The 19,516-nt window shown below is 57.1% G+C and overlaps 7 protein-coding genes across 7 annotated transcripts; 2 read left to right on the forward strand and 5 right to left on the reverse strand.

Annotated features, from left to right (window-relative positions):
- Window positions 1-224: 224 nt before the first annotated feature.
- M421DRAFT_415689 (ribonuclease T2) lies at window positions 225-1,684 on the reverse strand. Its single transcript, XM_033590795.1, has 4 exons — window positions 1,199-1,684; window positions 988-1,143; window positions 799-937; window positions 225-749 (listed from the first exon to the last, which is right to left on the reverse strand). The coding sequence occupies exons 1-4, from the start codon at window positions 1,417-1,419 to the stop codon at window positions 462-464; spliced, it is 804 nt and encodes a 267-aa protein (XP_033453599.1). The 5' UTR covers window positions 1,420-1,684; the 3' UTR covers window positions 225-461.
- A 363-nt stretch (window positions 1,685-2,047) lies between these two features.
- Window positions 2,048-4,007, forward strand: M421DRAFT_415690 (uncharacterized protein). The gene has a single exon (XM_033590796.1). It carries the CDS (start codon window positions 2,162-2,164, stop codon window positions 3,869-3,871), a length of 1,710 nt encoding a protein of 569 aa, XP_033453600.1. The 5' UTR covers window positions 2,048-2,161; the 3' UTR covers window positions 3,872-4,007.
- Window positions 4,008-4,381: 374 nt separating this feature from the next.
- On the reverse strand, window positions 4,382-8,861 carry M421DRAFT_195228 (ATPase type 13A2). Its single transcript, XM_033588046.1, has 2 exons — window positions 8,539-8,861; window positions 4,382-8,475 (listed from the first exon to the last, which is right to left on the reverse strand). Exons 1-2 carry the CDS (start codon window positions 8,566-8,568, stop codon window positions 4,510-4,512), a joined length of 3,996 nt encoding a protein of 1,331 aa, XP_033453601.1. The 5' UTR covers window positions 8,569-8,861; the 3' UTR covers window positions 4,382-4,509.
- A 293-nt stretch (window positions 8,862-9,154) lies between these two features.
- M421DRAFT_772 (alpha/beta-hydrolase) lies at window positions 9,155-10,333 on the reverse strand (the record flags this gene model as incomplete). Its single annotated transcript, XM_033597296.1, has 4 exons — window positions 9,155-9,643; window positions 9,767-9,896; window positions 9,950-10,161; window positions 10,208-10,333. 4 exons carry the CDS (start codon window positions 10,331-10,333, stop codon window positions 9,155-9,157), a joined length of 957 nt encoding a protein of 318 aa, XP_033453602.1.
- Window positions 10,334-10,700: 367 nt separating this feature from the next.
- M421DRAFT_52347 (uncharacterized protein) lies at window positions 10,701-12,099 on the reverse strand (the record flags this gene model as incomplete). The annotated part of the gene is made up of 2 exons (XM_033595012.1): window positions 10,701-11,655; window positions 11,708-12,099. 2 exons carry the CDS (start codon window positions 12,097-12,099, stop codon window positions 10,701-10,703), a joined length of 1,347 nt encoding a protein of 448 aa, XP_033453603.1.
- Window positions 12,100-12,922: 823 nt separating this feature from the next.
- On the forward strand, window positions 12,923-15,038 carry M421DRAFT_415699 (STE3-domain-containing protein). The gene is made up of 2 exons (XM_033590797.1): window positions 12,923-13,939; window positions 13,991-15,038. The coding sequence occupies exons 1-2, from the start codon at window positions 13,348-13,350 to the stop codon at window positions 14,890-14,892; spliced, it is 1,494 nt and encodes a 497-aa protein (XP_033453604.1). The 5' UTR covers window positions 12,923-13,347; the 3' UTR covers window positions 14,893-15,038.
- Window positions 15,039-17,342: 2,304 nt separating this feature from the next.
- Window positions 17,343-19,314, reverse strand: M421DRAFT_415701 (uncharacterized protein). Its single transcript, XM_033590798.1, has one exon. The coding sequence runs from the start codon at window positions 19,289-19,291 to the stop codon at window positions 17,435-17,437; it is 1,857 nt and encodes a 618-aa protein (XP_033453605.1). The 5' UTR covers window positions 19,292-19,314; the 3' UTR covers window positions 17,343-17,434.
- Window positions 19,315-19,516: the final 202 nt, after the last annotated feature.

Genomic DNA, 19,516 nt, shown 5'->3' on the forward strand with positions numbered 1-19,516 from the left:
CTTCTGAAGCTTAGATGAGTTAGGGTGGGTATCGCGTCGTGGGGTTCTTCCAGCGCCTTGATGGCTAAGTGTACTTTGAGGAACCCTGTAGATAGCAGCAGCGCGTCGCTGGCTTAGTGACGCGTTAGATTTTATTGCTTGGGTAGCAAGTATAACTCTATCTGCACAGGAAAGTAATTCAAGATCAGGTTGTTGAGCCATTGTAATTAATAGTAGAAAGCGTTGTGGTCTTGGCAGAGTGATTCGCTCGGTGGGGTGATTCGCTCGGTGGTGGACCACGTTAGTGCACGCAAGATTATGAGCCATACTCGGCAACACGAGATCATTGCTGTGACAACGCACTGGAACGTAAGCACGATATAAAGAAGCGAGTCAACGGGACATAATGAATAGGCTAGCATCGCATCGACTATGTTGCAGCATCTTGAACAACCATTCCTATCCCTCTCCCATCACACTTCTCAACCGCAGCTACCCTCATCGGCACTGGGAGTGGTGCTAAGATCCTTGGGCAGGTACTTGATACCCGTCTTCGGGCAGTTTCCAGAGGTGCCGGTGGGCTCCACAGGGACGAAGTTGCCATTAGCAACACTGCCGCGGACGTTGAACGCATACTGGACCTGGCTGAGCTCGCCACTTGTGCAGGTCAGAATCGGGGTGGCGCCGGTCTTGGCCTTGAGGGCGCTGGTGATGGCGGCGTTGGTGTATGTTTTGCTGGAGCTGGGGGTGATGCCGGCGTTGGAGAGCCACTGTGGGGTGTTAGCTGGTGGCGGATCTGTCAAGATGCGCAATGCGTACCTGGTAGGTGGGCAGATCTTTGAACAGGGTGATGGTGGTGTTCAGGAAGTCGATCAGTTCGTCCTCAGCATTGTAGTTGGTGTAGCAGCTCGGTTCGAGTGTCGAGTAACAAGTTCCATGTTTGCTCCACTCATGCTCCCTTTGAAAGAAGTTAGCATGTATTGGGCTAGGTTCCGAGCAGAAGCTTACCAGAATGATTCGTCATTGCCCTGGAAGTCCTTCCAATAGGTCTCCATGTACTCGAGCATGTCAGTAGCTCCCCTGTCCGCGAGCGTGCAGCTGATGTCGGTGTATGCTCTTGAGCTGTCACACGACGACTTGAACGTGCCGTCGCAGTTATCAGGCCTGCAAGTGTGGTCAGTATGTTTGCGGAAGACTGGTAACTGCCAGGAATACCTACCACAAGCCGTGAATGGTCCAGGAGTTGGCCGGACCGGTAGCAGGGCTGGAGTCCCAGAACTGAACCTGCAAGACCTGTCCCTGGGACTCGGTGCAGCATGTGTTCGAACTGGTTGTGCTCGAGCAGCTAAGCGGTGCAGATGCCGAACATGCCGACGCGGCAGCAACGGCCGAGCCGACAAGGGAGCCGAGGGCGATCAGAGAAGAGACGGTAGAAGCCATGAAGGATGCTGTAGATCAAAGCTTGACTTTCTTGGCTGGAGCTTACTCTTCTTATATAGACCCTTAGCCGCCTCAAAGAGGTTGTGCCCGTGGATCATCGCGATAACATCGCTTCTGGTATATGATCATGTCGGCGGCCGAGCTCTCAACGGAAGGTATATGTGCGCTGCATGCTTGATTCGCTATGCCAGAGAAGTTACCTTCTGCAATAGCGATAGCGCAGGGGGAATGCAATGCACGTGTGCGAATGATAGAGAGATAGCGGTCGCCTGCGAGCCGCGATCGTCAAGCGATGGTGCACCACTCATCACGCTTGCTATGGATGGTTAGATCGCAGCATCTATGTTTACGCCGAGGTATACCGGGGTGTTGCAGCACGCTGCTTCTTTTGATTTCTTCTTCAACAAAGCGCTGAGATGTTTGAATGGGGCCTTGTGCATGGTCGCGAAGCATGAACAATTCACATGCGTTGCAGTTGTCACGCAAGACCAGACGTTCTGATTGCACTTGTTCCAAGGGGTCAGGGTGACTTAGCTTGTTGTGTGTAGTCGCCTTCCTCATTGGTGATCGTGTAATCATTCATATATTGACCGAAACATGCAGCCGCGGGGGAAGAGTCGAGGTTGGTCGCAACACCTACCTACCTAACGATTGCTGTCGCTTTACAGTCCAACGTTGGCCAAGTCAGTTTCACAACTGCCAAGCTCGCTGTTTCTCTTCTCGAGTTGCAGAGTACCTAGTGATGCAGTTCCCATCATTTCCCGCCGTGGCTCTGCTGTTGCACGCAGCAAGCGCGCACCACTCGCTTCCGAGAAAGCCGCTTGAGTCGTTATATGTCACCCACGCTGCGTTGAGTCCTGCGGGACCCTTGGAAGTCATCCAGCTCTACAAACCTGTGTCTATTCCTGAGTCGACAAGATGCAACGTCCAGCAGACGCTGATGCAACACACGTTCGCCAGCTCCTACGGCGTCCCGTATGTTGGAAAGTACACGCCGCCCGGCTGCGACTTCAACAGCGTCATCATCGAATGGACGGTTACCGTTGCAGGTCGTCAATTCGACAGGCTTGCTGAGATGTATCTCGGCGACATAGAAGTGTGGCGGACGTCGACCGCCGAGCCCACGGCCTCGGGGATTGTGTTTAGATACCAGAAAGACCTGAGCATGTACCTCAGCCTCTGGAAGACTCCGCAGGACGTGATCTTCAGCCTGAACAATGTCTTCGATTCCACGTATACCGGCGCGTTCAACACTACTCTGGTCGCGACTTTCTTTTATGACTCGACCGAGCCCGCGCATGCTGATAGCATCTTACCCATCTCGCCACAGCTGGGCTCGAGCGGTGCACCCAGTATCTTCACTCTCCCTGGCGACGTGGCAACGGTCGAGCACATCCTCCCGCTGAACGTTACCCACGCGTCGGTCTCCATCGCAGCCACGGGCCAGAGCAACGAGGAGTTCTGGTACACGAACGCGCTCCAATCCGACATTGACACCTTCGACCCCACCGTCGGCGCACTCCTCGGCTACGGTCCGTTCCGGGAGGTGCAGCTCTTCATCGACGACCAGCTGGCCGGCGTCGCGTGGCCGTTCCCGAGTATCTTCACAGGCGGCATCGCACCGGGGTTCTGGCGCCCCGTGGCGGGCCTCGACGCGTACGATCTCCGCGACTATGAGATCGATATCACGCCCTTCCTGCCCCATCTGCTCGACGGCGCGCCGCACGCCTTCACCATCAAGGTAGTAGGCGTCGACGACAACGGCGGCAACGGCGCCGCCACGCTCTCCGAACAGAGCATCAACAGCTACTGGCTAGTGTCGGGCAAGCTCTTCCTATTCCACGGCGACGAGGCGTACACAGGCCCGCACGACGCGCCGCTGATCACGGGCGCGCCCGCGATCGACACGTCGTCAGTGGTGCGCGCCCGCAACGGCACGAACGAGACGCTCGAGTACGGCGTGACGGCGTCGCGCGTGCACACCGTCTCCTCCGCGTTCGGCACCTGGACCCAGAGCCTATCGTACAGCAACACAGGCTCGCTTCGCAACGCGGGGCTAACGCAGCTCAACACGCAGCACACAGAGGGAACCGCAGCGGCAGTGCTCAAGAGCGCGCCGCGCTTCAGCAGCACGCTGCGGTACACTTACCCCATCACAGTCAACACGACATACACCTTCTCCGGCGCCAACACGACCATCGCCGCAACGCTGGATCGCGGGCTGCAGATCGAGACCTCCGGGCGTCCGGATCTGTCGACGTTTAGCTTCGCAGCTGGGCCTGTGGCGCTGGATACGCAGCAAATCGGGCGTGCGGCGTATTCGAACGCGCCCAACGCCAGCTACTCGTTCGGTTCCATGGAGCAGACATTCCGCGAGCAGAGCTATGGGAGCGTGTACACGCGGCACGTGAAGAGTAGGAATCTGACTATTGTGTATGATGAGGCGAGCTAGATGCGGTATCTCGGAAGATGGTGGTTTAGCAGTATAGATTGAAGCTGTGGCATGTGGAATGCGAGTAGTATAGACAGGGTAGAATCGTATTTACATGAGATTGCGATGCACAACATCGCCTCAAGCACGCCTGCGCGTCCGATTCAGACCTGACCTTCCATCGTGCTCCACCAACCAGATACTCGTGCAAGCGAACCCCGTGCTCTTCGCGCGGTTACACACCGAATCCTCGCCTGGCCTGCTGGTGTGTTTCTACGGGGCTAAAGGACGCACGCAGCCTGGCCCTCGTAGAGAGCGTAGGCAGCGGGCCGCGCGGCGTTGAAGTGTTTCGGGACGCAACACGGTCGCGATGAACAGGTGGGTGGCGCAGATGCAGGCCCATGTGCGCCGTTGTGCTGGGGGAGAGTGCGGCTTCGATTCACCTTCTCTCGCTATGACGAGTCGTGTGGTCGCGCTGTTGGGACGTCTCTGTGGGTGCCGGGCGCGCGCTGAGTCTGCTCAGACAAGACGGTGGGGTGTGGAGGGACGTGTCGAGTCGTGTTGGTCGCAGCTGTGTACGTCCTCGTCTGGAACGTCTGGTCCGGCTTACCACTCAACGTACAGTAGAACCGGCACAAGCCTCGCTCCGCTCTGTTCGGCTACATCATCATGCTCTGCTGGATGACCTTGTACTCCTTTCGTTTCTTCGCCCACTTGCGCCCGCCAACCTTGACCTTGGCAACGCCGATCCACTTTGCGAGCCCGGGGAACAAGAAATGCTCCGCGAGATAGGCGACGGCGAAATTGCCCACGCCCAGCACGAGCAGGAAGGCCTTGAACGGGACATCCATGGGCGTCAGCTCCATGGCGTCCATGACCCAGTCCGCGGGGTCGAAGAGCATGTACGTGCTCAGCGCGAGCGCGAGGAAGATGGTCGTGATGAAGGGCGTGTTGCGGCTCATGGGCTCGCGGTACGGACGGCCGATGCTGAGCACCATGGCGGAGAGGATGTACTGGAAGCAGCTGACGAGGAAGAGCGCCGTGTTCTGCGAGTTGAGCGAGTTGGAGTGCTCCGGGTCGAGGACGGGCGGCGCGTACCAGGGCTGCTGCTGCACGAAGTGGAACGCGAGGTACTGGGTGAGGATGCACAGCACCATCTGGCCGAGCAGCGGGGTGAGGACTTTGCGGCTGACGAGGTTGGCGGTCGGGCGTTTGCGCGATAAAATGGGGTATGCGGCGGACCAGCCCATGAAGATTGCAATGGGCAGAATGAGCGCGAGATCGATGAAGAGGAACTGGAAGTCTCCGAGGTTGCTGGCGCTGGCGTACAGGAACGAGACGGAGCAGAACTGGATCGCCGAGTACAGCGACATGTACTTGAAGCAGCTGAAGCTCGTGACGAGCGCGGCGCGGCCTTCCTTGATGACCTGCGGGACGCAGCTGATGTCGAATTGGCGAGATGTAAAGGGCGCGGCGACGCTGGCTTCTGCCTCGGACAGCGAGATGCCAACGTCTGCGGCCTTGAGGGCACCGCAGTCGTTTGCGCCGTCGCCGCAGAAGCCCACGCAGTAGTCGATGGACTGCAGTTTCTCGACGAGTTCGTGTTTTTCGTCCGGCGACATGCGCGCAAAGACTTGGCCTGCGACGAGCATCTCGCGCAGCACGGCTTCGGAGGCGAAGTCGACGATCCAGCGGAACACGTCGCCGGATACAGCCAGCGAGTAGTTCCTCAGATTCGACACGTCGTACGGGAGCGAGACGTCTGCTTCGGGCGGCGGCGGGAGAGGTTTGAGGCTGTTCTCGTCGAGCTTGAAGACGGCGTCATCGACGGATTCCCAGCTCAACTTGGACAGGGGGTTGCGACTGTCGCCCTCTGCGAAATGCGGGACGAAGCAGTGCGCCGTCTTGTTGATGAGCCCGCATTCACGCGCGACGCTGATGGCGGTCAGGATGTTGTCGCCCGTGCACATGACTTTGCGGATGTTTGCGCGCTCCAACTCCTCGATGACGGGCGCCGTGCTGTCCTTGAGCTTGTTCTCAAAGACGATGAAGCCGATGAAGTCGAGATTGCTCTCTGCCTCTTCGCGCTTCATCTTCTGCACCTTGACCCAGTTGAGCTTGGGGATGGACTTGGCTGCGCACGCGATGACACGGAATCCGCGGTGCGTGTAAAAAGCCAGCAGCTCGTCGTAGTCGGTGGGAAAGCTGTCTGGATGGCAAATCTCCTTCATGACCTCCGGCGCGCCCTTGACGTAGATGTCGCCGCTCTTGGAGCCGAAGCGGCGCACAATGACGCTTGCTCGGCGGAGTTGAGAGACAAACTCAAACTGCCTCAGCACGCCGAGCTCCACAGGCTTGCGGTTGCTGCTGTCGTCGGCATCGTCGAGGTCGTATTCGCGTCCAGGAGGCGGGCGGGCGACAGACGGTGAGAGCTTCTGCTCCGGGTCTTCGTCGTTGCTGCCTGACCCCTCGCCCTCTTCGTAGCTCCAGCCAGTGAAGTCGAACATCTTGACATCGAGAGGATCGCCGACAAGCTCATCGTCGATCTTGCGCAGCGAGTGGCACGTAGCCATGGTGTAGAGAATAGTCTTGTGGGCGACGTACTCGACGGTCGGATCGCGGTCGTGGTGCGATGCGGGAAGGATGTCGTAGGGGTCGGCCAGGATCTCGCTGAACCTGTTCCTCGGTCGTTCGACGACACGCACGCCCAACACATCGAGGCCCTCCTCGGTGAGGGTGCCGGTCTTGTCGAAGCAGACCACGTCGAGCTTGCCGCCGACGTTCACGCGTTGTGGGCTGATGCAGAAAATCTGCTTCTGCTTGAGACGCGACAGGGCGAAGGAGGTACCGATGGTGAGGGTGGCGGGCAGTGCGGGCGGGACGACGATTGTGATCAAGTCGAGGGCGCGGACGACGATCAGATGCCAGGCCAGGCCGAGGTGGACAAAGTTGATAAAGGAAGCAACGAAGCCGACCATGGCAATCATGGCCATGACGGAGATGTAGCGGAACGAGTCGCGGTAGAACTTGAAGCCAGACGGCTTGGGGAAGAGCATGGAGCGCACCAGGGCGCCCTTGGTCGTGTTGAAGCCAGTGCGAACGACCATGGCCAGCGCGGCGGCTTCGTCGTCAATGTGGTCCTCGTGCGGGCGGCGAGCGCGGATGATCTTGGTGCCTGAGAAGAGCATGTGGCGGGCAATCTCGGGGTGCACGGCGGAAGCGCTGAGGTCGAGGAGGTCCAGCGCGTGGTTGGTGACGGGGATCTTGGAGACGGGGATCGACTCGCCCGTCAGCATGCTCTCGTTGACGATGCAGTCACCGGAGAGCAGCAGACTGTCGCATGGGAACTGCGCGAGGGCGGGATCGGTGACTTCGTAGACATCGCCGGGCACAAGCTCGCTGGAATCGACGTGCGTCCAGAAGCGGTTGCGCAGGACGCGGATCTCGCACTCAAACTTGGCCACTTCGCGCAGGCGCTTCATCGTGGCCTTGGTCTCGACGAGCGTGGTGGCGATGCTGATGACGGAGATGAGGAAGATGGCGGCGGCGTAATAGTAGTACTCGTCGACGGACCACAGGAACAGACTGGCCATCTGGAAGACGTAGAAGGGGTGGAAGACCTCGTCGACGAGCAGCTGCGCGAGCGTCTTCTCGGCGATGTCGATCTGGTTGGTGCCGAAGACGAGCTCGCGGTAGTCGCGCTCCTCATTGTCGAGCCCGTCGCGCAGGGCGGTGACGTCAGTCCAGGCCGGGTCCTTCCACGTGTTGGCCAGGACGAACTTGTCCTTGAGCGGGTGGTAGATAAAGCGGATGTAGCGGTAGTCGAGGCAGTGCAGGTGCGTCATCAGCGGGTCCTCGTCCTCGTCCCAGTCGCCGCGGCGCTTCTTCTCGGCGTCGCCAAAGACGGTCGTCAGGGCGCGCCCGTACGCGTGGCGGGCGACGGGCTGCACGGCGACCTCGCCCCACTGGTTTTCAATGACGACCCAGTCGGCGTCCTTGAGCGGCGTCGGGCGGCCCGTCAGCGCGACGTGCCAGCGCGGCATCCAGCGCAGCACCAGCCAGGCGAGGCCGAGCGAGGCGGCGCAGAGCAGCGCGTAGACGGCGAACCCGGCGGGCGAGGTGCGGAAACCGGCGACGACCATGGTCAGGTCCTCGGTGGCCATGTAGAGCTTCTGGGAGGTGCGGCGGCCGCGCCAGCTGCCCGAGCCCGCGCTGCTGGCGCTGGAGTGGCGACGCAGCAGCGGACGGTCGACACTGCGGCGGCTGCGGCTGGCGCTGCTCCTGCGCCGCGACGGGCTGGGACTCGGGCTGGGGGAGGGGGAGGGGGAGGGGAAGGAGGACGGGCTCCGGCCGGCCTCGAGGTCGCGGTCGTGGTCCATGTCGTCGAGGTCCCGGGTCGTATAGCCATAATGTTCAATGTCTTCGCCGTCCGCGTCGACAATGGCCTCCTCCGAGCCGTCCTCGTCGCCCTCGACGTCATCGTCGGCTGGGTCGCTGTCCTGCTCCTCGTCGTAGTACGCGAAGCTCGTCAGGCTGGCGCTGCTATCGGCGCGTGCCCGGCGGCGGTGCGAAAAGGCCGAGACGCTTGTTGGGACGCTCTCGCTCATGCCCGGGCCGGCGAAGATCTGGATTCTGGCGTCAGTTGTGCCAGAGCGGGCGCGGGGCGCGGGCAGGGGGGCCAGCTCTACCTCGTCGTGCGCCATGTCAACGTCTTCCATGAAGCTGGGCGCGCTGCGGCAGAGTTAGCCAGCCGTCTATGCACCTCTCTCTCGGTGTTGGGCGCGGCATTGGACGCACTCGCTCATGTTCGACTCGCGCCGGTACATGCCCATGCTCCTGCGCCGTCGCTCGGGGCTGCCATTTGCTGCCATCCTGGATCACGCGCGCGGTGGTGCTGTCGAGAGTATCGTCGCATCGCCGCATCGCCGCACAGATAATTCACGAGCCATGACATGTGCTGCAAAGCTAACGTTCCCCCGTGCAGGGGTCGACTACGGTAGCGTGCCGCGGAGCATCCACCCATCGAGACAAGACATCACTGCGGAGGTAATTATTCGACGACGTTAGTGAACACGGCTACTCGCAACGACTGGTATTTCAACTGCCCACGTGACAGCTCACACGTGACAGCGTACACGTGACAGTGCACACGTGATAGCGTACACGTGACAGCGTACACATGACAGCTCACACATGACAGCTCACACATGACAGCTCACATCGTCCCCAGCAGACGATGAAAGAGAGCAAGCCCTTGAACATGCTCCCGCACCCCCTGCAACAGAAGCACGTCCTCGAACAAGCTCACTGCCCCATCTTCATCTTCGCCTTCACAAACGCAACGCTATCCAGCAACCCCTCCTCCACACTCCTAATAGTCCCAACCGGATTCCCAATGAACCCGTGCGGGGCACCATTATAAATCTTGACCACCGCCTCATTCCCCCACATCATCCACTTCGCGCCCATAAACACTGTATCATCGAGCAGCGGATCCTCGCTGCCGCACGTGAACAGCGCCGGCGGCAGATTCAGTCCGCGCACGTCCTTGAAGAACGGCGAAATGGACGGGTCGCGCCGCTGCTCCATGGTTGTGTTGGGCAGCAGCGCTGCGATGTAGGCGGACATGACGTCGTGGTCGATCACGAGGTGCTTCTCGTGGTGCGCGACGTGCGGGAGGAAGCCCGAAAGGTCGTAGCAGCCAAAGTGCAGCAGCAGCCCGCGGAACGCGAAGCTGGGCTTTGTTTCGAGTAGGTGGAAGGCTACGAGGCACGCGAGGTGGCCGCCGGCGGACTGCGTGCGTTAGTGATTATGCCGTTGCGAGGGGGAGGGGGAGGAGGGGAAGAGGGGGGTGGGACTTGCTTCGCCGCCGGTGAACATCAGCTCGCCGCCGAAAGACGAGGGGCCGTTCTCGACGAGCCATTCCGCTGCGTCGTAGCAGTCCTCTCCGCCTGCGGGCCACGGGTGCTCGGGCGCGAGTCTGTAGCCGACCGAGAAGACTGTCAGCTCGTAGTGGTCGGCCATGTACTTGAGATAAGTGTCCTGGCTGGGGAGAGTAAGTCAAGTGCGACTCCTCGAATGGAGCGGCGAGGCGCGTACTAGTGCTCGGATTGCAGCACCCAGCCTCCGCCGTGGATGTGCAGATGGATGCCTTTGCTCACGCCGCCCGCAGGCTTGAACACGCGATACGGGATCTCGCGCCCGGCTTCGCGCGACGGTATCGTTCCGTTGATTCCCTCTGGCAGCACAACGGGCTTGGGTAGTGGTGTCTTGCCTTCCCATCGAAGCCTACGGTACTCTTCTGCGCCAACCTGTGCCATCAGCTACGCTCCCCTTCTACATTCTCAAGCAGCATACTTCATACCATCTTGGCCCATCTGCCCAGATCTTAATCAGCTTCTCATTGAACTCCTCGGTTTGTTTGTCTGCAAGCTTGCGCTCGAACTTGGACGCGTCCACGGTGAGGTCTGACTTGAGCGACATGGCGAAAACGCGTGAATCTCAAGAGACCGCGGTAGAGAGAATCTGCAAAAGCAACAAGAAGTCGAGGTATCTAGCACGCGACGCTGCCATCCCTAGCTATGGTGGGGGCGGGGCAATAACGAGCGGTAGCTTGTCATTGTTTGGGTCGGAATTACTGGATGCGATAAAGCCGAGTATGAAGTCATGCAAGGCTACGTAGACAGTGGGTCTTAGATAGGCTGGGCGTGAATGCAACCTACACATCGTGGATGACTCTTGACTACCACTTTGGTGCAACTTCAAGGAGCCAGGCTCATGAGGTTAAGGGGAAAAGATTGGAGAGGTTTGCGGAGAGAAATAGGTGTATTAGGTAGCAGGACACGTCGTGTCAACGTATACCCTTCGACTGCATCCTAGACGTCGACATTGATGTGTGCCCGTTCGTCTGTCCCCTGACTCGTCTTCGCGACTGCCGGTCTTCGTCCTTGACCAGGTACGACTTCATCTCAACCACTACGGCCAGGGCAGTGCGTAGAGGATACAGCGCCATATCCCACATGGTCTGCAAGACGCTGTTGACAGTGTTGACGGTCCAGCCGAGAAAACTTGATATGAGGCCAGGGCGCTGGCCAGTTCGTGCCGCTGCTGCCGCCAGAGACAAGGTATCCTTTAGACGTACGTCGACTTCCTGGAAGCGTGCCTCAATCTGCATTGTTTGCGCAACCGACTTCTTCTCGTACTTGCGAATTGCCCGAACAATCGAGTCCAGTTGTGTTTGAAGACCGTCTCGCACCTCGGCCGCGATTCGCGCCGACTCGAGATGGCTGTTTGCCGCTGGGTCGTCCAATCTACCTTCCAATGTTGCCAGTCGCTGTACTATAGCCTGCGCGTTGTGAGGATTGATCAGGTCTTGAGGGTCGGTCTTGACGATGCGCTGTAAGTGGAACATGCGCTCCTGCTGCATCTTCATGAGACACATGATGGGCCGGACCTCTGCAACCATAACGAATAAGTTGAGATTGAAGTCAGACACAAGGCCCTCTGCGACCCTGAGCTGCCCACGAATGATGTGCAGGAGGTATGCGCCGACGAGTGGGGCAGTAAAGCAAGTCACAAACGCCATGCGTTCCTGTCTCTTCAGCGCCTGGCTGGCTCCGAGCTGTGCGGCGGTGGCAGTCGGTTCAGCCAAACGCCCTGTCCCTTTCGTGTCACTCCGAGTCGGATCTGGATTTTCATTCGACTCGATGATACTATCTTCGTCCTCTTCCTCGTAAAGAGTGTCATCAAACAGGGCTTCCTCAGGATCAACGTAGCGCCGTTGCTGCGCGGAGTGATACCAAGTCCTAGACGTCTCGTCAGCCACATGTCACGAAGCTTGGAGCCCGCGAAGCTTACCACGGCCACGTGCAACACCAGTGCAGAAGCCAGGCCGCCAGCGCCAGGGTGAAGAAATCGGTCAGGACTGCCGCGCCATTCTGATAGAGGAGCCCGGCGACTGCAGGGAAGATGGCGAAGATGACCGGGCTGGACAGCCAATGAGGGCCTTCTTCTAGCGATGTGACCTTGTCAAACGCATCGGTGTTTCTGAGAAGGTTGTCGGTCGAGGATCGGGTTGAGTGTCGCGTGTCTGACAGATCGGAGAGCACAGAGCTGCGACGGCGCAGCAGGCGCGTGGGAGACGGCTGCGTGCCTTCAGCAAACGTTGCTGCGCGACTCAACATTCTTTGGCGAAGCTGCGAAGGGATCTGGGCGTCAGCGGCATTGCCCGCAGCAGGTGCGCGCTCCATCGTGCTGAAGACGCGCGACGGCCAATTGTGGGAGCCTAATGCGCTCTGACATCAATCTTCCCGCGGGCGTGGACGTTGGCAGCAGTGGAACGGTCGGAGCTGGTCGGCGCGACCATTGGTGACGCGTAGTGTCGAAGTGATGTCTACATTTCGTAGGGGACGGCAGTGCGTGCCGTCGCGTGTACCTCGAGCGCACACTTACGTTTACGTCACCGCGCTTGCCGCTTCTGGGCAATTGTATACCCCGTTCCAGCATCCGAACATCTTCATCCTCCACGTCGTCTCTTTCATCGCCCCATGCTGCCAATTGAGCATGTTTCTCTTATGCCTCAAGCCACCCTCGGAATTTTCCAGGTCCCCTCTCGTGCACCGGCCCTCGTAATGCCCGGTGAGCCTGAATGCCTGCCTCCAACCAACCGGACGTGCTCCAGCGTGCGCGGACAGGGACAGGTCGGTCCACTTTAGTGCACCAATACTTGGCTTGCATCTTCATGCCTAAACATCCCGGCCCAGTCACCACCTGCGTTTTCGGTGGCGTCATCTCGACATGGGTCGCAGAATTGGCTCTTGCACCGACTTGCAGCATGATTTGACTGCCGTGCCCATGTAGGGTAGACCTCATCATCTCATTATTCTAGATCAGTGGAAATTCCGTTTGACTTTCTCGTTTGATGTCGGCGGGCGCATCTACAAAGTTGTATTGAAGGCCTATTGAGTACCTATTCTGGCGGACCCACGCTAGGCCATCTCGTCTCCATCGCCAGTCCGCAATACACGATAACCATGGCGCTGGGTAAGACTGTGGCCATGCGGTGGAACATCTCCCATACAACGCTGCTGTCACTGCTGTTAGTGCTGTTCTTATCGGCGAGCATGCTCGATTTCGATGTGACTTTCACCTACCTGTGCCGCGCGCACAAACGCTGCTGCTATTGACTTGTATTGATAACTGAGACAGCTATTCAGTCAAGACAGCTTCAATGATGAAGCGAAGTTATGGGAAAGCGGGGGCAGTCGCGCCTGTCAACGACGTATTTCCTTATCTTCTGTCAACGCACTTCTTCGACTGTTGAATGATCAAGTCAATTCGCAACCCAGTTTTCTCATCAAGCTTTTGGAGTCCAGTAATTAGCGGCTTTTTGCAGTCAGAAGTCCACTGCAGCTTACGCCTCTAGCCTCACAGCTGGTGTAGCCGGCATCAACTTGATCGTCTCAAGATCCCCGTTCGACAGCTTGACTTCAGCAAACATGCATGTTGCGGTTCCAGAGTATCTGGGCGAGTACAGTTCCTCTGGGGAGATCTACCCCATAGCCATCTTCTTCTCGACCCTCGCCTGGGGCTCATGGCTGCTCTGCGTAGCACCACTCATTTGGCACGCCACCCAGCGGAATGTTGCAGCTGGCTCGCTCATGCTCTGGATCATCCTCACCAACATCTCCCTAGGTATCAACCCTCTCATCTGGGGTCACGACGACATCGCCCAGTGGTGGGACGGTAAAGTATGGTGTGACATCAACGTTCGCATCCAGATTGGGGCACAGGTCGCCTTGGGCGCGTCTATCGCCATGATCCTTCGCAGACTCGCCAAAGTCATGGACACACGCAATATTACCGTCTCACTCAGCAGAAGCAGCAAGCTGAGGGGTCAACTCATCGAGGCTGGATGGTGCTGGGGCTATCCTCTAGTGATCATCTTGCTTTATATCCCCGTCCAATCTGCCCGATTCAACATCTGGGGCATCGAAGGCTGCATTTCCGCATACCGCCCGAACATGCACAGTCTGTTCCTAGTTGTCATTTGGATGCCGGTCACCATGCTGGCGGTGTTCTTCTACGCAGGTGAGCAATGAATGTGTCGTCGATACGGACATTTGCTGACCATGTGTCCAGTCTTGCTCCTTGTTCGCCTCTACCGCTATCGACGTGAGTTCTCCCGTCTCATGACGGCCCGTAACACCACCCGATCACGCTTCCTCCGCCTTTTCCTGATGTGTATGGTGTTCCTTGTCATCGTGGTGCCCTACTCGATGTATCCGTTCTGGTACTACTGCAATGAGATGGTCTTGAACGGCGGTGATTACGAATACACCCCAGGTACAATCTTTCCCTTCCCCTCCGGAGGCCAAATACATATCGACAAATGGGGCCAGATCGTTATGGGTTACGTCGCCGCTCTGCTCTTCGGCACCGGCACAGATGCGTACAATACCTACAAGAAGATGCTGCTTGCGATTGGTCTGGGCAAGATCTTTCCCAGCCTGTACGTCATGTGTGAGAGTGGCTCGAGCACGCCGAGCAGCTACGTCTCAGCACGCACGTGGACATCGTCATGTGTTGGCAAGGCAAAGAGCTATTTCTCGAAGGGTGGCTCGACGTTCAGCTCGTTCGGAGGCAGCACCTTCGCCAGCACCCGCAACAACTCGGTCGACATGGACAGCATGGATGCAACCGTCCGCCAGGTCTTGAGCACTGCGTCTGTCTTTCCAGACCGCGATTCTACTGCCTCCAACCCCTCGATGCTCAAGCGTCTCTTCTCCCACACCACCCGTCCTACGACCATCCTGCCCTTGTTCACGCAGCGCTCAACGACAACCGGGACCGCTGCCGAGACGGGCGCGGTGCAGACTGTGACCGAGGTCTTCACGGCACAGGCATGGGCGTCCAAAGAACCTCAAAGACGGTGCGACAGCGAACCCATTGGTGTCGTTGTGTTCCGCGAGGTGCATCTCGACGAGGAGGTGCGAGACAGTACTGGAAATAAGAGCGCAGATGAGTGGATGCTCAGGCCGTGAGGGATGGACTTGCGATGAGAGCTTAGTTTCTTTTATACATGGGTATGGTTAGGGTGATGTGATGTGCAGGGTTTGTGAGCGTCGTCGGCGTGCGATGGGATGTGATTCATGCACTTCTCCTACAACACCAGCCACATCAATGGCATTGCAAACATTTTTTTTTTTTTTCGATAATACGAATGCGATCGAGATCATGATTCAGGCTTTTGAGCATTTTGAAGGGCGGCCTGCGTCTGGCGCCCGTCTGGGAAGTACCAGACCATCCTGCATGAAGAAGCAAGACAGTAGCTGTGAATATTCACCCTGGACAATACGCAAACACCTTCCAGCCCAGCTCATGATACTCGACCGTCTGATACACAGCCACCAAGACCAGCTTTCAAGCTGTACAGTCTGTTAGCACCACGGTCTCTGCGCGTAGCATCGTGCAGGAACTCGGAAAGGCGTGGCAAGTAGGAGAGCGCTTAAGGTCAGGCCCACGTGCTACATGTGCTAAAAGTTAGAAACCAGGCTCCTCAACCTTTCTCATTAGGCATAGGCAATGATACATCGTCCCGGGCATTTCAGACATGGCGATAGTTGCAGTTCACATAATGCGAGATGTGGAGCATTTCTCTATACATCAACCCAAGCTCCGATAACGTGTTTTACAAGCGAGTCGTCAATACAAACGAGTCGTCAGCCCCACCAACTTTAATCACCTCTTTAAGCGTATAACTCAACCACGTTGTAAGGCAGTATATATATATTAATATACTAGTTCAAGCAGGATCTATAAAGTCCTTTTTACACGTTCTTGCGTTATGCCCAGTCTCTCTACACCTGCTGCAGCGCGCAAGAGCCTGGCGGCTGAGGCCTGCTTGCTCTCCACTTTGAGGCTCTACACGGGCAACCTGCTGATCAGCCTTACGCTGAGCGAGTATATCCTCTCCAGCTCCCTTTGTCAAGACTCCTTGCTTCTGGAGTCGCTTTTTCTTGCGCTGTTTACGCGCCGAGGCTGCCTCGTTGGCTCTCTCAAGGCTGGCAATCCGATCGCGCATAAGCTCAGCAGAGAGCATCATCACCTCAGCTCCTTTCTTAAGCTGATCAATCACTTCAATAATTGAGGCAGGTGAGGAGCTCTTATGCTTTCTTACGCGCTCACAAATTAACGTTGATTGAGCCTTAAGCTCACGTACGTTACTTGGTGTTTGAGCCTGCCAGGCAGCCTCTGGTAGAGCAGCCAAAGGAGGTGTACGCAGCTTCACGTTCAGCTTTGACAAGACGGCATCTGGCTAGTAAGGGACAAGGCCTGCGCCTAGAAAGGCTGAGCAGATATTAGCTGTCGTGAAGGTGCGATCAAAGGCTGCCTTAAAGGCTGGCAGGAATTCAAGCTTGGTGATGTGGTTGATGTGGTGGCGGATCAGAGCCTCAATCTCACGGCTGTACGCGCGCTTCAACGGCGAGAAGCAGCCAACGTCAAGCGGCTGCAGCAGATGAGATGAGTGAGGCGGCATACAGAGCGTGAAGATATTGTTCTCCTTGCAAAGCTCTTGAAATTCAAGAGAGTGGTGGCTCTCATGGCCATCAAGGACAAGCAGGCGACGCGCACCCACACTACGAGTCTTCGTGTGAGCGTCGAAGTGCTTCAGCCACTCAACTCCAAGCTCGTTGTTCGTCCAGCCGTTGTCGCTGACTGCGATCGCCCAGTCGCGTGGGATCTCTGCCTCTTCGTACCAGGCAGACAAGTGGTATTGGCCAGCAAAGATGAGGAAGGGTGGGATTGTCCAGCCAGCAGCGTTGATCGCAGCGATAACTGTCACCCACTCGCGATTGCCAGGCTGAACAGCCTTTGGCCTGCCTCTCCTCTCTGACCCTGTCACAACAAGCTGAGTCGTGATCTTGCCCATCATAAAGCCAGCCTCGTCAAAGTTGTAGACGTCATCATCACAGATCCCCCACTTCGCCTTTGTCTCCTCTACAAGCTCAAACCAGCTGCTGACTAACGCAGGATCCTCACACAAGGCTCTCTGCCTATCGTACGCTCGATTGAAACGCGTTGTAAGCTTGTCTGATCGCTTAACAAAGTTGCGTGGCCAGTGGACGCCGACGTGACCAATACCGCGCGCAGCCAGCAGCTTATTAGCCATATCACGCACTGCTGCGTACGTAGGCGCAAAACCACGTTGATCCAGATCAAGTATATAGACTACAATTACCTCCTTTTCTAGCTCAGTAAGCTTCTTTAAGTTGGGTTGGCAATCGCGTCGTGCAGGCTTGCCAGCGCGTCGGTCGCGCATTGTCATACGAGGGACATTATAGACTACAGCAGCGCGGCTTTCAGACCTGATTTGCTGGGCTTCGATAGAATTAATAGCAAGCTGAATATCAGCTTCATTTAAAGGCGCTTGAGAAGCGTAGCGTGGAGCCATTGCACGTTGAGATGGAAGAGGTGATCAAAGTTGGTGGGGCTGACGACTCGCTTGTATTGACGACTCGCTTATAAAACACGTTATAGAATTGGCACATAATCACAACCGCAAAGTACCGAAGACCGAGTCACTTACCTTTCGACAAGCACACTCTGACTCTTCCTCGTCTCCGTAACGTAGTTACGCTTCTCGCCAGTGACGAGAAGCTGCACGTGGCCCTTTGCCGTGGGTGCGTACATAATACTGCCACCTTGTTCTGCGCTGAATGGCTGGCCAGCGGGCTTACTGTTGAGGATCCACTGCGCCGTTAGCTTCACACCCGGATCCCATCGGCCAACGCTGGCAGTGACGTTTTGGCCAACTTTTGCTTTATTGCCCTTAATCTCAGGGTCTGCTTGACGCTTCACAGCCGCTTCATGCCCACCGTATGAGATGACCTCTTCCCATTTGTTACCACGTGTGACTGGGGCGACAGAAGATGGCGAAAGTGGCTTCGGACCGTCCGGCGCATGATCTTTGACCCACTGCTCCACCAAATCAAGATAGTCCCAGATGTTCAGAAGCCGAAAGTTACCACCGTGGATTTTCTCTGGAATAATAGTGACGTTTGCCCATCCCGGCCCACCGGCGGCGTCAGTGCGTTTTTGAAACTCCATTACACCCTCGTTTAGAAAGTAGGTGTCCCAAGTACCAACATAGATGAAGATGCGTCCAGCAAGTGCGGCGCCGAGGTTGCGGGTCGAGTTGAAGTTTGTCACGACGTAGTCGCTCAGATCGAATGGCTTCCAGTACTGTACAGCTTCTGGGTAGATCTCGCCTGTGACTTTGTCCCACGGCTCGAGGGGATAGCCGTTGTATCCCTGGACACCGAACACGGCGTTCCAGACGTCCCACTGGTTGAACGAACGCGATGCCGTGCCAAAGGTAAGTTCCCAGTGATTCTCTTGAGCCGTGGTGGCGAGCACCTTTTGGATTCCATTCACAAATTCCCGGATGCTAGGTACGTCGCTGCCATCTGCGCGCTGGTATGCATTCTTGGCTGTGTACAGTTCAATGTCCTGGTGACGATGGAAATCGAGTGAGTCTGGGTATGACGAGAAGCAGACACCGAAGAGGTCGGGTCGATAGATGACATTTGCGATACTCTCCCAGCCCCCGGTGCTACCACCGTCTTGAACGCGTGCATACGGAGCTTGAATGGTGTGGAAGATGTCTTCAATGTGCGGTATCAATTCTTCGTTGACGGCATCCCCGTAAGGTCCGAGATTTGCTGTGTTGACCGCGTATGAGTCGTCATAGTAAGGTGCTTCATGACGAAAGGTGACGAGAATGAACTTTGGCACTGGTCGCTCTGCCGTCTTGTTGGTCGCTGCAATGACACCTGCGTTCCAAGTCGCTGTGAAATCTGGGTCGTCGCCGTAGTTGTAGGCCCCAATATCGGCTGACCAGTGGCCTTGGTTGTAAATGACGGGATAGCGCGTCTGGGTATCGTTCGCATCGTAGCCAGCAGGAACAACGACGGTGGCTCCGACGTACATGTCGCGACCCCAGAACTTGCTGAGCTTCTTGCTTCGGATCTTGATGTACTTCAAATGTTCGGTATCCTCGTAGTTGCCCTGGTTACAACCACCTATCTCTTTACCGGTGAAAGCTTCCACGGCTGTGATGTTATTGAAGACCAGATCGACAGATTGCGAGCCGCCCGTAATGTTAATGTCGATCATCGAGGTTATCAGGCTACCGAACCCGTCGACATTCAAGCCCCCATCACCGCACGGAAATCGGAGACTGACTTTCGAACCATCACTGCGAGTGACTGTTTCGTATCTGGTAAGGAAAGCCTGCACGCTGTATTTGCCCGGCTGGATGTCGCTCATGCTGACGTTGGGCCATCCAAAGACACCAGTCGCGGTACTATCGTTGCTACCTCCCGAAATTGTGACCGTCTTGTTCGGGCCGAAGCCGTACACATTTTTGCCGAAGATCATGTTGGGAGAGGAAGTGACATCTGTGTCATCGAGAGGGTCGGTCCCGTTGGGTGCGAACATCAATACAATTCGGCCATCGGTAGTTGAGGTGAGCAGCCCATCAGCAATTGAGAGCTTGATGTCCAGATTGGCCGTGGAGTCACGTTCGACATGGCTTGTGGGCGAAGCCCGCGCTCCGAGAGCGATCGCCGCGAGGAAGATACCTTTCAGCAGCATGTTAGAAGG

The sequence above is a fragment of the Didymella exigua genome, assembly GCF_010094145.1.
Source record: "Didymella exigua CBS 183.55 unplaced genomic scaffold M421scaffold_2, whole genome shotgun sequence".
Lineage (NCBI taxonomy): Eukaryota > Fungi > Ascomycota > Dothideomycetes > Pleosporales > Didymellaceae > Didymella > Didymella exigua.

Excerpts from the sequence above, each read along its gene's own strand:
- M421DRAFT_415701 (XM_033590798.1), bottom strand. The coding sequence starts at position 19,291 with ATGATCTTCGGCAAAAATGTGTACGGCTTCGGCCCGAACAAGACGGTC.
- M421DRAFT_195228 (XM_033588046.1), bottom strand. The coding sequence starts at position 8,568 with ATGGAAGACGTTGACATGGCGCACGACGAG. Across the intron at positions 8,476-8,538 it reads TTGACATGGCGCACGACGAG|ATCTTCGCCGGCCCGGGCAT; the intron begins GTAGAGCTGGCC and ends GCCAGAATCCAG.
- M421DRAFT_415690 (XM_033590796.1), top strand. The coding sequence starts at position 2,162 with ATGCAGTTCCCATCATTTCCCGCCGTGGCTCTGCTGTTGCACGCAGCA.
- M421DRAFT_415699 (XM_033590797.1), top strand. The coding sequence starts at position 13,348 with ATGCATGTTGCGGTTCCAGAGTATCTGGGCGAGTACAGTTCCTCTGGG. Across the intron at positions 13,940-13,990 it reads GGCGGTGTTCTTCTACGCAG|TCTTGCTCCTTGTTCGCCTC; the intron begins GTGAGCAATGAA and ends CCATGTGTCCAG.
- M421DRAFT_415689 (XM_033590795.1), bottom strand. The coding sequence starts at position 1,419 with ATGGCTTCTACCGTCTCTTCTCTGATCGCCCTCGGCTCCCTTGTCGGC. Across the intron at positions 1,144-1,198 it reads TGGACCATTCACGGCTTGTG|GCCTGATAACTGCGACGGCA; the intron begins GTAGGTATTCCT and ends CCACACTTGCAG. Across the intron at positions 938-987 it reads GGCAATGACGAATCATTCTG|GGAGCATGAGTGGAGCAAAC; the intron begins GTAAGCTTCTGC and ends CTTCTTTCAAAG.